The sequence below is a fragment of the Somniosus microcephalus genome, chromosome 8 (genome assembly GCF_052327205.1).
Source record: "Somniosus microcephalus isolate GS21.2 chromosome 8, FLI_Smic_1.0, whole genome shotgun sequence".
Classification (NCBI taxonomy): Eukaryota; Metazoa; Chordata; class Chondrichthyes; order Squaliformes; family Somniosidae; genus Somniosus; species Somniosus microcephalus.
Window position 1 is genome coordinate 13,106,204 of NC_140994.1, and position 17,263 is coordinate 13,123,466.

Here is a 17,263-nt window from a genome sequence, read left to right on the forward strand (position 1 = left end):
CCAATGAAGTACTTTTCTGAAGTGGAGTCACTGCTGTGGTACGACCCTGTGATTAGTGAGCGCCTACAAGAACATAAGAATTAGGAGCAGGAGTAGGCCATTCGGCCCCTTGAGCCTGCTCCGCCATTCAATAAGATCCTGGCTGATCTTCGACCTCAACTCCACTTTCCCACCCGATCCCCATATCCCTCGATTCCCCTAGAGTCCAAAAATCTATCGCTCGCAGCCTTGAATATACTCAAAGACTCAGCATCCACAGCCCTCTGGGGTAGAGAATTCCAAAGATTCACCACCCTCTGAGTGAAGAAATTCCTCCTCATCTCAGTCTTAAATGGCCGACCCCTTATCCTGAGACTATGCCCCCCTAGTTCTAGACTCTGCAGCCAGGGAGAGTATAAATACTCAGGCCCGGGCCCAGCTTGCGCAGGACATTCTTAACAGGAACTAGTGAAGGACTCAACTAGACCTCCATGTTGTAAAACAGTTGATTAAAGCTTTGTTTAACGCTTAGACCAAGTGCCTAGTAGTTTTCTTACATCAGGGGGTGCAACCCAATTTCTCCCTATATGTTTCAATGAGATCACCTCTCATTCTTCTAAACTCAACCCGAGGCCGTATCGCAACCAAGCCTGATGTTCTCCTGTACATGTACTTTCCAGTAGAGGTCAGTGAGCGAGGAATAGGAATCCTACAGAGACTATGCCCCACCTAGCCTGGAAACTGAGGCCAATTGTAGCACCCCAACCGACTACCACAGCTGAGTTCAGTTAATTAAGCACAGATCGTAGCGTTGAACCTACACAACATACACATTGAACCATAGGAACATTAGCAGCTAAAGGAGGCCATTCATCCCCTCGAGCCTGCTCTGCCACGACCTCAACTCCATTTCACCACCTTTGCTCCATATCCCTTGATACCCTTACCCAACAAAAATCGATCCATCTCAGTCTCGAAAATGTCAACTGACCCCCAGCATCCACAGCTTTTTTGGGGAAGAGAGTTCCAGATTTCCATTACCCTTTGTGGGAAGAAGCACTTCCTGATTTCCCTCCTGAGCAGACTCGAGGGGCCAAGTGGCCTATTCCTGTTCCTATTTCTTATGTTCTGAACGGCCTAGCTCTAATTTTAAGGTTATGTCCCCTCATTCGTGACTCCCCCCACCACTGGAAATAGTTTCTCTCTATCTACCCTTTCAAATACTTTAATAGAGTCATAGAGTCCTAGAGTTATACAGCACAGAAAGAGGCCCTTCGGCCCATCGTGTCCGCGCCAGCCATCAAGCCCTGTCTATTCTAATCCCATTTTCCAGCACTTGGTCCGTAGCCTTGTATGCTATGGCGTTTCAAGTGCTCATCTAAATGCTTCTTGAATGTTGTGAGGGTTCCTGCCTCTACCACCCTTTCAGGCAGTGAGTTCCAGATTCCAACCACCCTCTGGGTGAAAAAGTTTTTCCTCAAATCCCCCAAATCCCCTCTAAACCTCCTGCCCCTTACCTTGAAACTATGCCCCCTGGTTATTGACCCCTCTACTAAGGGCAAAATCATCTTAAACACCTCAATTAGATCACCCCTTAATCTTCTATACTCAAGGGAATACAAGCCCAGTCTATGCAACCTGTCCTCATAATTTCACCCTTTTAGCCCTGCGCTGCACCCCCTCCAAGGTCAATGTATCATTCCCGAGGTGTGGTGCCCAGAACCCAATGCAGTCACCCCTCAAGCGACCCCCACTCCTGCCCTGTATTAAATTGGATCGAGTGTGTCAGAACTGCTGAAGGTGTATCAGGTCAGAGGACACCATTATCTCAGCTGCAGCCCCGAAGATTGAGCAACTTGTTGGCATTCATTATCTGGACTCGTGTAAAGGGCGGCCACATTAACGCGCTATAAGGAGGCTCCGATGTTGAGGGGACCGTGCTACAGCGCGAGTCATTGCCTCCAATGGGACCGATGCAGGAATTAATGGGTACAAAGTCATCATGTGGGACGCTGAATCAATCTACAGTCGCGTGATTTATGTTCAGACGCTCAACTCGTGAGGTTTTACAGCAACTGTGACATTACACAAAGAAGAAGAGAAAAATCGCAGCGACAGTCATCTTATCAATCATATCGCAAGCTCCTGCCCGCTCGCCCAATATTTGCTTTCTGGCAGGAGGCGGGAAGCGGCTCTGGTGTGCGATGTGGAGGTGTCGCTCGCGCGAGCGAAGCCGTCACCGAGTCTGCTGCCGTGCTTGACGGACTGATGCGCCCCCCCCCACCCACTACAGGTGAACACCCCCAACCGACCGCCCTCAGCCTGGCCCGCCCTCCACCGCTGGCTACAGCTTGAGCTATCCCACCAATCACCGAGTCTCTGGGACGGGGAAGAGGCGCAACGCCTTCGAGGGGCTTGGGAGGTGGGAGGGATTCGAGGGCGAGCGGCGGAGGAGCGCGTAAGCAAAGCCGCGCCGGTAACTCCTTTACATCGTGGCACTAATTACTTCAGATTCATATTCGAGGCACTGAGTGACTGTGCCTCACATCCTTCACCATCGGGTTATGCAATTTACATGACAGATCTTGCATCACTATAAAAAATGTTTGCGGAGATAGGCACATCTGTCATCCAATTTCTGGTTGTTATGCTGCTGTAATGCCTGTTCAAAATCGCAATCAAGAAGAATGATTTTCAAAGCTCTCTTTTGAATCAATTCCATTTTTATGCTGACAGCTCAGTTGATGAACTATATAGCCCTGTCATATCTCTCCAACAGGATGGATGCTTACTTCCAGGATTTACGGGTTACCCTATGGATTACATAGGATTTTGGTTATGGATATCCTCAATGATGAACTGGTGAACAGGATTTTTTTTGTCCCACGTCTCTAAACTTTCACTTTCAATTCACTTTTGTCACTTTCAGGATATTGAATGTTGTAAGGAGGGAGTTTTTTTTGCTTATCAAGGTGAGGGTTGTAGTGCTGGTTCATAGATCACATTTCTACTTTTATTTTACCCACCATTAATATCAAAATACTCACAGGACTCGGCTAACAGGAGCCAGACACGGAGTACGGTTCCCTATACTGTGCCTTGACCTCAATCCCAAGACAATATCCTGGCCGTACCACTGTGACATTTTTTATACCCAGCCTCCGAGTGTCCAATGAAGCTTGTCACCTGTGGCTCAGTTGGTATTCCATTTTGCTCTGAGTCAGAAAGCTGTGGATTTGAGTCCCACTCCGGGACTTGAGCACATAACCTAGGCTGGTGCTCCCAGTGACGTACTGAGGGAGCGCTGCACTGTCTTCAGTGGAGATGCTAAAAATCCAATAACACCACTCAAAGAAGAGCAGCGAGTCCTGGGCCAACATTCCTCCCAACACCATCAAACAAACGGATATTAACTGGTTATTCATCTTGTCTCTGCTTGTGGGATCTTTCCATGTGCAAAAGTGGCTGCTGTGTTTGCCTATAGAGTTCTCCCCAGTGTCCTGGGGCCAATATTTATCCCTCAACCAACACCACTGAAAACAGATGGTCTGGTCATTATCCCATTGCTGTTTGCGGGAGCTTGCTGTGCGCATATTGGCTGCCGCGTTTGTTACATTACAACAGTGGCTCCGCTTCAAAAAGTAAATCATTGACTGTAAAGCGCTTTGGGACATCTTGAGGTCATGAAAGATGCTGTATAAATGCAAATTCTTTCGTTTTCTTTCTTTACTAGATATTTGGCATATAAAGGTACATTCCAGTTCGAAGGAGTGAGGGCTCGCTTACAGGAGGAGGAAAGAAAGAAAGAAAGAAAGAAAGAAGGAAAGAAAGAAAAAGAGAAAGAAAGAAAAAGAAGGAAAGAGAGAAAGAGAGAAAGAAAGAGAGAAAGATAGAAAGAAAGATAGAAAGAAAGACTTGCATTTCTATCACGCCTTTCACGACCTCAGGACGTCCCACAGTGCTTTACAGCCAATTAAGTACTTTTTAAAGTGTAGTCACTAACAGAAAACAGAGTCGGGATAAATGGGTCATTTTCCGGTTGGCAGGCTGTAACTAGTGGGGTGCTGCAGGGATCAGTGCTGGGGCCTCAACTATTTACAATCTATATTAATGACTTGGATGAAGGGACCGAGTGTAATGTAGCCAAATTTGCTGATGATACAAAGATAGGTGGGAAAGCAAATTGTGTGGAGGACGCAAGGAATCTCCAAAGGGATATAGATAGACTAAGTGAGTGGGCAAAAATCTGGCAGATGGGGTTTAATGTGGGAAAATGCGAGGTTATCCACTTTGGTAGGAAAAATAAAAAAGCAAATTATTATTTAAATGGGGAGAGATTACAAAATGCGGAGGTACAGAGGGATCTGGGTGTCCTTGTACATGAATCACAAAAAGTTAGCATGCAGGTACAGCAAGTAATTAGGAAGGCAAATGGAGTGTTGGCCTTTATTGCAAAGGGACTGGAGTATAAAAGTAGGGAAGTCCTGTTACAACTGTACAGGGCGTTGGTGAGACCACACCTGGAGTACTGCGTACAGTTTTGGTCTCCTTATTTAAGGAAGGATATACTTGCATTGGAGGCAGTTCAGAGAAGGTTCACGAGGTTGATTCCTAAGATGAAGGGGTTGTCTTATGAAGAAAGGTTGAGCAGGTTGGGCCTATACTCATTGGAGTTTAGAAGAATGAGAGGTGATCTTATTGAAACATATAAGATTCTGAGGGGGATTGACAGGGTGGATGCTGAGAGGATGTTTCCCCTCGTGGGGGAATCTAGAACTAGGGGGCATGATTTCAGAATAAGGGGGCACCCATTTAAATCGGAAATGAGGAGGAATTTCTTCTCTCAGAGGGTCGTGAATCTTTGGAATTCTCTTCCCCAGAGAGCGGTGGAGGCTGGGTCATTGAATATATTTAAGGTGGAGATAGACAGATTTTTGAACGATAAGGGAGTCGAGGGTTATGGGGAGCGGGCGGGGAAGTGGAGTTGAGGTCAAGATCAGATCAGCCATGATCTCATTGAATGGCGGAGCAGGCTCGAGGGGCCAAATGACCGACTCCTGCTCCTACGTCTTATGTTCTTATGTCTTATGTTCTTATGTAATGTAGGAAACGCGGTAAAGCCTCAACATAGCAGGGGTATTGAGAATAAAACATCCTGTTTGAATGGAAGGCTTCTGCAGTGAGACTCCTCTGAGACTTACATCTCGGAGCTGAGTTTTATTCCATCCCTACTGCAGGAAGTAGCTTTCCACCGAGAAACAACCCCTCTAGAAAAACAAGTGTCCATAATGAGTCTCCCTTGGAAACGGGTCTCTGCAGCAGAAACAAAAAATGGCTTTCCTCTCGGTAGAGGGTCTCTGCTGTGAGATTCCACTAAGGCAAGGGTCCCAACACACTGCAAACTCACTGAGTGCATTCAATAGGATATTTACTGCTATAACACATCTAATTCCATTTAATTTAAAGTGCATTAGCAAAGCAATAAGAGGAATCTTTTCATATTTTCATTAATACTAATTACAAGGGCAATATCAATTTGCATCATAATGAAACACTATGTCGTTACAATAACTGTATGAATTAGGATTTTAATTACCACATTAGCAGCTTTCAGAAGGGTTGCAAAATCTAGTGGGAGCATTTTTTGCTCAAAATATCCCTTCTTTGTCCATTCAAAAATTAAGTTTGATTAAAAAGTGTTGAATAATCTTTCTCTTTTGTCGTACTGCATTTATTTTTGTCAAAATTAAAGTCTTCCTTTGTACTTCAGCGTGAAGAGCTATGTCGGCAGCTGTTGGCTCGCAGACCAAGCCAAGCTATTGGGTACGGGAGCACAGTGGTCACGTTACTGGGCCAGTTAATCCCAATAACCTGCTTAGGTGTGAATTCAAATCCTACCATGACAGATGGGGAATTTAAATTTAGTTAAATTAAAAAGTAATGGTGAACCATGAAACTACCGGATTGTTGTAAAAACCCATCTGGTTCACTAATGTCCTTTAGGGAAGGAAATCTGCCGTCCTTACCCGGTCTGGCCGATATGTGACTCCAGACCCACAGCAATGGTTGAACGCTCTCTGAAATGGCCGAGTAAACCACACAGCTGTACCAAACAGTTGCAAAAAAGGACAATAAGCTTTGGCACAATACGGACTGCAGTGATTTAAGAAGGCAACTCACCACCAATGGCAATTAGGATGGGCAATAAATGCTGGTCCTGCCAGTGACCAATAAAAAAAACGCTTGCTCTGGGTCACGTGGCTTTAACCCCCACCAATGTTGCCCCTCATTATTTTGGCGGGGCTGCACGGCCCATTTGCATGTCCGCGCATGCGCAGTTTTGCCATTCAAAAGTTGGTGACCGGCCTGCGCAGGACCTCCAGACCGTTGCGTGGCCACGCAGCTTAACAGGAACATAAAAAACATAGGAATTAGGAGCAGGAGTAGGCCATTCGGCCCTTCGAGCCTGCTCCGCCATTCAATAAGATCATGGCTGATCTTCCACCTCAACTCCACTTGCCCGCCCGATCCCCATATCACCTGATTCCCTTAGAGTCCAAAAATCTATCGATCTCAGCCTTGAATATACTCAACGACTGAGCCTCCACAGCCCTCTGGGGCAGAGAATTCCAAAGATTCACAACCCTCTGAGTGAAGAAATTCCTCCTCATCTCGGTCTTAAATGGCAAACCCCTTATTCTGAGACTGTGACCCCTGGTTCTAGACTCCCCAGCCAGGGGAAACAACCTCCCTGCATCTACCCTGTCAAGCCCTGTAAGAATTTTGTATGTTTCAATGAGATCACCTCTCATTCTTCTATACTCCAATGAATATAGAATAAAAACAGAAAATGCTGGAAATACTTAGCCGGTCAGGCAGCATCTGTGGAGAGAGAAACAGAGTTAACGTTTCAGGTCGATGACCCTTCGTCAGGTCATTGACCTGAAACGTTAACTCTGTTTCTCTCTCCACAGATGCTGCCTGACCTGCTGAGTATTTCCAGCATTTTCTGTTTTTATTTCAGATTTCCAGCATTTGCAGTATTTTGCTTTTGTATCCAGAGAATATAGGCCTAGTCCACTGAATCTCTCCTTATACTCCATCTGCCACCTTATTGCCCACTCACTTAGCCTGTCTATATCCCTTTGCAGGCTCTTTGTGTCTTCCTCACTGCTTACTTTCCCACTTAGCTTTGAATTGTCAGCAAACTTGGATACATTGCACTCGGTCCCTTCATTTAAGTCATTAATATAGATTGTGAATAGCTGAGGCCCAAGCACCGATCCTTGAGACACCCCACTAGTTACAGTCTGCCAACCAGAAAATGACCTGTTTATCCCGACTCTCTGTTTTCTGTCCATTAGCCAGTCCTCTATCCATGCTAATATATTACCCCAAACCCATGAGCCCTTATCTTGCGTAGCAACCTTTTATGTGGCACCTTATCGAATGCCTTTTCAAAATCCAAATACACTACATCCACATTGCCCCCAACCCTTAGTGATGCCAATGGAGTGGCCTGCAAGCCTCCAATGAGGTAAAAACATTTGATATTGTTAAATACTCACGCTAGGTTAGGAACAAGGAGGCCATTCAGCACCTCGAGCCTGTACTGCCATTCAGTTAGATCAAGGCTGATCTGTATCTTAACTCCATGTACCTGCCTTGGTTCTGTAACCCTTAATACCCTTGCCTAACATCTCAGTTTTGACTTTTTCAATTGGTCTCAAGCAACAGCTTTTTGGGGGAGATATTTCCAGATTTCCAGTACCCTTTGTGTGAAGAAGTGCTTCCTGACATCACCCCCTGAACGGCCTTTCTCTAATTTTAAGAAGAAGGTTGAAGGAGACACAGGAACTTTATACCACGCAAGACACAATGGGCCAGTAATTCCGGTCCCAACGCGCGAGTACGGACGGGGTACTCACGCGTGGGCCCGTTGGAAGTGCCGGATTTCAGCATGCACAGCGCATGCGCGGGAAACCAGCATTTCCTCCAAGGGGTTCAGAGGTCCAACGCGTGCGCGCAGGACTCTGCGCGCACACGTTGAACTTCCTTCTTTTTGACAGGTTTGCCCGTGTGTAAGGGCCTGAACTTTTTAGAAATGTAAAAAGGAGACGTAAGGACTTGATTCTTTAAGGTAAGTGGTCTATTATTTAAAATTATAACATTTTTTCCACAGCTTTATTGTTTTTAAGGACTTTACAGTAAGGTAAGTGTATTTTTAGACCCGATTTCTTAAAAAATAATTTTTTTCAAAAATTTGATTAATTGTTTAAAATAGTTTTTTTAAAGTTATTTATAGTTCACTTAATTAGTGGGATTTTTTTTAAATTTTATTTAAAGTTTAAGTAGTCTTTTGGGCGCCCGTAGTTTTCATGAGTTTGACAGTTCTTACTATCAAACTCATGAATGAAGTATTCCCTCCCCTGATTGGCTGCCCAGTGCTCACCTGATCCCAGCCGGCACATCGAACTAACTACGCCGCTGGATCAGGCAAGCACAGCGCGCCGACAGCTGAACCGGGCCAGTGACAGGAATTCCAAGCAGGCCCAGGCTTCAGCTGTCGGTGCGCCGGGTAAGTGCACATCGGGGGCTTGCACGCGCGGCAAGCCCCCGAACCTAATTTCTGGGCCAATATATTATCTGGCTGCTAAAACGTAGCTGGGTGCAACATGGTACCTCTCTTTCCACGACCCTTTGACCCAGTGACGATGAAGGATCGGCCGATATATTTCCAAGTCAGGATGGTGTGTGACTTGGAGGGGAACTTGGAGGTGGTGGTGTTCCCATGCGCCTGCTGCCCTTGTCCTTCTAGGTGGAAGAGGTCGCGGGTTTGGGAGGTGCTGCCGAAGAAGCCTTGGCGAGTTGCTGCAGTGCATCTTGTGGATGGTCCACACTGCAGCCACGGTGCGCCGGTGGTGGAGGGAGTGAATGTTTAAGGTAGTGGAGGGAGTGAATGTTTAAGGGGGTGGATGGGGTGCCAATCAAGTCAGAGCCCTTGGCGACAGGTTCTCTCACCAGCTGGGGAAAGGAGAGCAAATAGTTCACAAAGAGGCGGCCGGCATCAATCTCACAAATCAATAAAGGAAATTCAGCAAACAGTCCAGGATTGTTCCGATATGGTACGGGCTGCAAGTCAGCTGTGCCTCCATCTGCTGGTGGTACGGCAAAGCTTACTAACTGCCAATGGGATGCAAGAAACTTAACTGGACCAGCCACATAAATACTGTGGCCACAAGAGCAGGTCAGAGACTGTATCGGTGCCGTTTCCTGCCCTCGCCCCGAACTAGACAATTTCATTCACTTTGCCTCCAATTTCCACCCTTCCCTCACCTTCACATGGCCCATCTCTGACTCTTCCCTTCCCTTCCTCGACTTCTCCGTCTCCATCTCTGGGGATAGATTATCGACCAATATTCACTACAAGCCCACTGACTCCCACAGCTACCTGGACTACACTTCCTCCCACCCTGCCTCCTGTAAGGACTCTATTCTATTCTCCCAGTTTCTCCGTCTCCGCCGTATCTGCTCCGACGATGCCACCTTCCACACCAGTGCTTCAGACATGTCTTCCTTTTTCCGCAACTGAGGATTCCCCTCTACCGTGGTCGACATGGCCCTCGACCGTATCCGTTCTATCTCCCGCACTTCTGCCCTCACCCCTGCCCCTCCCTCCCGGAACCACGATAGGGTTCCCCTTGTCCTCACCTTTCACCCCACCAGCCTCCACATTCAACGGATCATCCTCCGCCATTTCCGCTACCTCCAAAGTGATCCCACCACCAAACACATCTTCCCCTCCCCTCCCCTTTCAGCATTCCGTAGGGACACTCCCGCCGAGACACCGTAGTCCACTCCTCTATCACCCCAAACAGCCCTTCCCCTTTGCCTGGCACCTTCCCGTGTAAGCGCAGGAGATCACAGAATCACAGAATCACAGAAACGCCACAGTGCAGATAGAGGCCATTTCAGCCCATCGAGCCTGCACCGACACATATCCCACCCGATCCCCGTAACCCCTACACCAACACATATCCCACCCTATCCCCGTAACCCCACGTATTTAATCCCCTTAACACTAAGGGTCAATTTATCATAGCCAATCAACCTAACCCGCACATCTTTGGACTGTGGGAGGAAACCGGAGCACCCGGAGGAAACCCACGCAAACACGGGGAGAATGTGCAAACTCCACACAGACAGTCACCCGAGGCCGGATTTCGAACCCGGGTCCCTGGCGCTGTGAGGCAACAGTGCTAACCACTATGCCACCACCTGCCCCTATACCTCCCCCCTTCCCACTGTCCAGGGCCCCAAACACCCCTTCCAGGTGAAACAGCGATTTACTTGTACTTCTTGCAATCTAGTATACTGTATTCGCTGCTCACGATGTGGTCTCCTCTACATTGGGGAGACCAAACGCAGATTGGGTGACCGCTTTGCGGAACACCTCCGTTCAGTCCGTAAGGGTGACCCCGAGCTTCCGGTCGCCTGTCATTTTAATTCACCGTTCCATTCCCACTTGGACCTCACCGTCCTTGGCCTCTTGCATTGTTCCACGGAAGCTCAATGTAAACTCGAGGAACAGCAACTCATCTTCCGACTAGGCACTTTGCAGCCTTCCGGACTCAATATCGAGTTCAACAATTTCAGATCATAACCTCGGCCCCTATTACTTTTTTACTTAAAATTTTTTCCACCCCTTTGTTTTGGGTCCTCCTTTCCCACCACCCCCCTCCTTTCCTTTTGTTTCTCTCTCTCACCTGGCAGCTGTCTCTTACCTGCCAGTACACTTCACACCTAATCTCAGCTGCCTTTTGTCTCCACGGGCCTATTACCATCTCGTCTGGCTTCGAATCCTTTTATTGTCTCTTTTGTTCGATCGCAGCCTTGCCTTCGATCTATTTTATTTTCTTTCCAGTTTTGAAGAAGGGTTTCGACCCGAAACGTCAACTCAAATTTCTCTCCACAGATGTTGCCTGACCTGGTGAGTTTTTCCAGCATTTTCTGTTGTTATTTCAGAGGCTGGGTATTCTGGGGTGAGTGTCTCACCTCCTGACTCCCCAAAGCCTTTCCACCATCTACAAGGCACAAGGCAGGAGTGTGATGGAATACTCTCCACTTGCCTGGATGAGTGCAGCTCCAACAACACTCAAGAAGCTCGACTCCATCCAGGACAAAGCAGCCCGCTTGATTGGCACCCCATCCACCACCTTAAACAGTCACTCCCTCCACCACCGGCGCACCGTGGCTGCAGTGTGTACCGTCTACAAGATGCACTGCAGCAAATCACCAAGGCTTCTTCGACAGCACCTCCCAAACCCGTGACCTCTTCCACCCAGAAGGACAAGGGCAGCAGCCGCATGGGAACACCACCACCTCCAAGTTCCCCTCCAAGTCACACGCCATCCTGACTTGGAAATATATCGGCCATTCCTTCATCGTCGCTGGGTCAAAATCCTGGCACTCCCTCCCTAACAGCACTGTGGGAGTACCTTCACCACACGGACTGCAGCGGTTCAAGAAGGCAGCTCACCACCACCTTCTCAAGGGCAATTAGGGGGTGGGTAATAAATGCTGGCCTTGCCAGCGACGCCCATACCCCACGAACAAATTTACAAAAAGATTGGCATCCAGAAGCGCAGAACAAGTCTATCCTCTGTGTCGGGTAAGGACATCAGATGTCATGATGTCATCCAAATAGCTGAGGCTGCCTGTGGACTCAGACAGTTTTGTACCTCACCCCTTTTAGTAAAGCTCCCCTTTTAGAACAAAATAGGACAAATTGGAAATTACAGTCAGATGTTTCTTCCCCTCAGGACTAAGAGACACAACTGTTTCTGAGAGGGTAACAGCTGGCACGAGCAGCTTCCTTCAACAAGTGACTAACAAAATGTGAAATATCTGTAAAACTCCATGAGCGAGCCCATCACCACCAGGAGATTTACACTGGCACAGCCGACTGAGAGCAGCAAGCATTCAACACCACTAACAACCTCATCTAAAGCCTGATTTACTGGAATTGTTAACCATGTCAGCCATGGCTCAGTGGGCAGCACTCTTGCCTTCTGAGTTATGAAGGTTGTGGGTTCAAGTCCCACTCCAGGAGACTTAAGCACAAAAACTCTATATTAACACTCACAGTGCTGAGGGAGTGCTGCACTGTTGGAGGTGCTGTTTTTCAGATGAGATGTCCCTCCCAGTCACACACCATCCTGACTTAGAGGTATATTGGCCATTCCTTCATTGTCGCTGGGTTAAAATCCTGGAACTCCCTCCCTGACAGCACTGTGGGAGTACCTTCACCACACGGACTGCAGCGGTTCAAGAAGGCAACTCACCACCACCTTCTCGAGGGCAATTAGGGATGGGCAATAAGCCCACATTCCATAAACAAATTTTTTTTTTAAACCGAGGCCTCGTCTGCTCTCTCCGGTGGATGTAAAAGATCCCATGGCATTATTTTGAAGAAGAGCAGGGGAGTTCTCTCCGGTGTCCTGGCCAATATTTATCCCTCAATCAATATCACTGAAACAAATTATCTGGTCATTATCACATTGCTGTTTGTGGGAGCTTGCTGTGTGTTATTTTGGCTGCCGTGTTTCCCACATTACAACAGTGACTACACTTCAAAAAGTACTTCATTGGCTGTAAAGCATTTTGGGACCACTTGAGGTTGTGAAAGGCGCTATATAAAGGCAAGTCTCGCTTCTTTTTTCTTTTCATGTGGGGTCTCTGCCTCAGTACAGTGAAGAAACATCCAAAGGCTTTATAAGAAAGAGGGGCAAAATGCACAGTGCGATAGGAGAGAAGATGTAGATATGGCACAATAGTGTAGTAGTGATGACACTGGACTGGTGATCCAGAGGCTGTGAGTCACACCGTGGCACTGGACTGGCAATCCAGAGGCTGTGAGTCACACCGTGGCACTGGACTGGCAATCTAGAGACTGTGGGTCACACCGTGGCACTGGACTGGCGATCCAGAGGCTGTGAGTCACACCGTGGCACTGGACTGGCAATCTAGAGACTGTGGGTCACACCGTGGCACTGGACTGGCGATCCAGAGGCTGTGAGTCACACCGTGGCACTGGACTGGCAATCTAGAGACTGTGGGTCACACCGTGGCACTGGACTGGCGATCCAGAGGCTGTGAGTCACACCGTGGCACTGGACTGACGATCCACAGGCTGTGAGTCACACCATGGCACTGGACTGGCAATCCAGAGGCTGTGAGTCACTCTGTGGCACTGGACTGGTGATCCAGAGGCTGTGAGTCACTCTGTGGCACTGGACTGGCGATCCAGAGGCTGTGAGTCACTCTGTGGCAAGTTGCGAAACTGAATTCAATAAAACCGGCAATTTGTGCACTCGCACCAGAAAAAATAAATGACCATGAAAGCTGCCAGATTGTCCTAAAAACCCAACTGGTTGGCTAATGTCCCTCGGGGAAGGGATGCTACCAGGACTACCTGGCTCTGAGCTCCAGGCGACCAGTCCACACTATGCGGTTGACTCTTAGCCCCCTCTGAAGTAGCTTAGATAGTTGCTGCATTGTACAAGCAATTGCCACTCAAGAAGGAGGCCCACCACCACGTTGTCAGGGCAACGAGCGATGGACAATAAATATAGTTTTTCCCGTGGCAATCAAATCCCAGTTACAAATCGGAAAAAAAGACAAGATAAAGCAAGCACTAGTGATTAGGTGATGTCAGTCATGAGTTTTAAAAGCTTGTAGGAGGAAGCTAAGATAAGATTGGAGTAAGTAAGGAATATTTAGCACTGAAAAAAGAGAGTTAGAAAAGATTTGTTTTGACATTGTGCCTTATCCCAGCTCCCAGAAACATCTAAAAGCACTTCACGCACAACAAATTACTTTTAAATGCAGTGCAGAAACAGTAGCTACTTTGCACACAGCAAGATCCCACAAGCAGCAGTGAGTGTGGTCCGTTAATCTGTCTTTAGTGACGTTGGCTGAGAGGGGGATGTTGGCCTGGACACCAAGAGAACTCCTCTTCTTCAAAGAGTGCGGGGGGGGGGGGGACTTTTGTGCCCATCTCAACAGGGCCTTGGTTTAACGTCTCACCTGAAGGATGGCACCTCTGACAGAGCAGCACTCCCTCAGCACTGCACTGGAGTGTCAGTCGAGATTTTGTACTCAAGCCCTAGAGCAGGACTTGTACCCACAACCTTCTGCGTCAAGAGTCAAAAGTGCTGGCAACTGAGCCAAGCTGACTTCAAGCAAGATTGTGAGATGAGTCTCCTTAAGATGTCAACACCACCCCCCATTAGAATTTTATAGTCTTTTCTGCCAAACATAGAAACATGGAAGATAGGAGCAGGAGTAGGCCATTCGGCCCCTCGAGCCTGCTCCGCCATTCAATGAGATCGTGGCTGATCATCCAAATTCAGTACCCTGTCCCTGCCTTCTCCCCATATCCCTTGATCCCTTTAGCCTTAAGAAATATATCTAACTCCTTCTTGAATATATTTAATGAATTGGCCTCAACTGCCTTCTGTGGTAGAGAATTCCACAGGTTCACCACTCTCTGGTTGAAGAAATTCCTCCTCATCTCAGTCCTAAATGGCTTACCCCTTACCTTAGACTGTGACCCCTGGTTCTGGACTCCCCGACCATCGGGAACATCCTTCCTGCATCTAGTCTGTCCAGCCCTGTCAGAATTTTATAAGTTTCAATGAGATCCCCTCTCATTCTTCTAAACTCCAGCGAGTACAAGCCCAATCGACCCAATCTCTCCTCATACGTCATTCCTGCCATCCCAGGTATCAGCCTGGTGAATCTTCGCTGAACTCCTTCCATGGCAAGAACATCCTTCCTCAGATAAGGCGACCAAAACTGCACACAATACTCAAGATGTGGTCTCACCAAGGCCCTGTACAACTGCAGCAATACATCCTTGTTCCTGTACTCAAACCCTCTCGCTACGAAGGCCAACATACCATTTGCCTTCTTAACCGCCTACTGCACCTAAACAAAAATATCCAAAAATAATTTTTTACACCCACCTCAAATCAGTCCAGCACTCAGATCAGGAAAATTATTAAACCCTCCTAAAATGGCAAATTCCATCATCCATGCCTTTGTTACCTCTAGACTCGACTATTGCAACGCTCTCCTGGCCGGCCAATCATCTTCCACCCTCCATAAACGTCAGCTCATCCATAGCTCTGCTGCCCGTGTCCTAACTCGCACCCAGTCCCGTTCACCCATTACCCCCCTGTGCTCGCTGACCTACAGTGGCTGCCGGTCCGGCAACGCCTCCATTTCAAAACTCTCATCCTTGTTTTTAAATCCCTCCGTGGCTTCCTCGCCCCTCTCCCTATCTCCGTAACCTCCTCCAGTCCTGCAACCCTCCGAGATCTCTGCGTTCCTCCAATTTTGGCATCTTACACATCCCCGATTTTAATCTCCACCATTGGCGGCCGTGCCTTCAGCTGCCTGGGCCCTGAGCTCTGGAATTCCCTCCCTAAACCTCTCCGCCCCTCTCTTCATTAACACGCTCCTTAATAACTACCTCTTTGATGAACCTGTCCGAATATCTCCTTATGTGGCTTGGTGACAACTTTTGCTTGATTTACGCTCCTGTGAAATGCCCTGGGACATTTTGCTACGTCCAAGGCGCTATTGTTGTTGTTGTAATAGAGTCGGGTATAATGTGGGGTGAGGGAGGAACAGACACCATTTATGTTCTTTTCAACACATCTGCCTGGGAGAGGACATCACAAACATGAAGGTAATGCGATGCTGTGGTCGCTCCTGTACCTTCCGGTCCACACATGCGACCGACCGGCCAGCAAAACGGTTAGCGACCCCTCTGCGGACATTGACCTCGTCGCTCAGGATATCTTCCCACTTTCCACTTCGGAACTTGAAGAGTTTATCGGTGTAGGTGGTCATGCCTGGAAGCAAAGGAGACAGTCATTATGGGCAAACTGAACAATGTGAGGGAGGTGGGACTTTTCTACTCTTTTATACTCAGCATTAGGACCAACACTCCCCGGGCAGGTACAGCACGGGTTAGATACAGAGTAAAGCCCCCTCTACACTGTCCCTTCAAACACTCCCCGGGCAGGTACAGCACGGGTTAGATACAGAGTAAAGCCCCCTCTACACTGTCCCATCAAACGCTCCCAGGGCAGGTACAGCACGGGTTAGATACAGAGTAAAGCTCCCTCTACACTGTCCCATCAAACACTCCCAGGGCAGGTACAGCGCGGGTTAGATACAGAGTAAAGCTCCCTCTACACTGTCCCATCAAACACTCCCCGGGCAGGTACAGCACGGGTTAGATACAGAGTAAAGCTCCCTCTACACTGTCCCATCAAACACTCCCAGGGCAGGTACAGCACGGGTTAGATACAGAGTAAAGCTCCCTCTACACTGTCCCATCAAACACTCCCAGGGCAGGTACAACGCGGGTTAGATACAGAGTAAAGCTCCCTCTACACTGTCCCATCAAACACTCCCAGGGCAGGTACAGCACGGGTTAGATACAGAGTAAAGCTCCCTCTACACTGTCCCATCAAACACTCCCTGGGCAGGTACAGCACAGGTTAGATACAGAGTAAAGCTCCCTCTACACTGTCCCCATCAAACACTCCCAGGACAGGTACAGCACGGGTTAGATACAGAGTAAAGCTCCCTCTACACTGTCCCCATCAAACACTCGCAGGGCAGGTACAAGCACAGGTTAGATACAGAGTAAAGCTCCCTCTATACTGTCCCATCAAACACTCCCAGGGCAGGGACAGCACGGGTTAGATACAGAGTAAAGCTCCCTCTACACTGTCCCATCAAACACTCCCAGGGCAGGTACAGCACGGGTTAGATACAGAGTAAAGCTCCCTCTACACTGTCCCATCAAACACTCCCAGGGCAGGTACAGCACGGGTTAGATACAGAGTAAAGCTCCCTCTACACTGTCCCATCAAACACTCCCAGGGCAGGTACAGCATGGGTTAGATACAGAGTAAAGCTCCCTCTGCACTGTCCCATCAAACTCTCCCAGGGCAGGTACAGCACGGGTTAGATACAGAGTAAAGCTCCCTCTACACTGTCCCATCAAACACTCCCAGGGCAGGTACTGGATGGGTTAGATATTCTTCTCCAACCCCTATAGGCAATCGAAACTAGTCCAGGAGACCACTCTAGCACTGATTAATGTCATGCAGTACCGACCAATTCTACAAGGTGATCCCAGCCCCAGCCAGAAACAGGTCCATGCAGGATATGGTCCTCATTGGCAGTGCCACGCCCTCTA

General features: G+C 48.2%; 1 protein-coding gene across 1 annotated transcript in view; it reads right to left on the reverse strand.

The window, feature by feature from the left end:
• Nucleotides 1-17,263, reverse strand: part of LOC147113322 (cartilage acidic protein 1-like) — a 270,647-nt gene that overhangs the window by 233,784 nt on the left and 19,600 nt on the right. Inside the window, exon 3 of the mRNA XM_085996116.1 lies at nt 15,766-15,902. Coding sequence (XP_085852242.1) covers nt 15,766-15,902 — 137 coding nt within the window. The remainder of the gene's footprint in view (nt 1-15,765; nt 15,903-17,263) is intronic.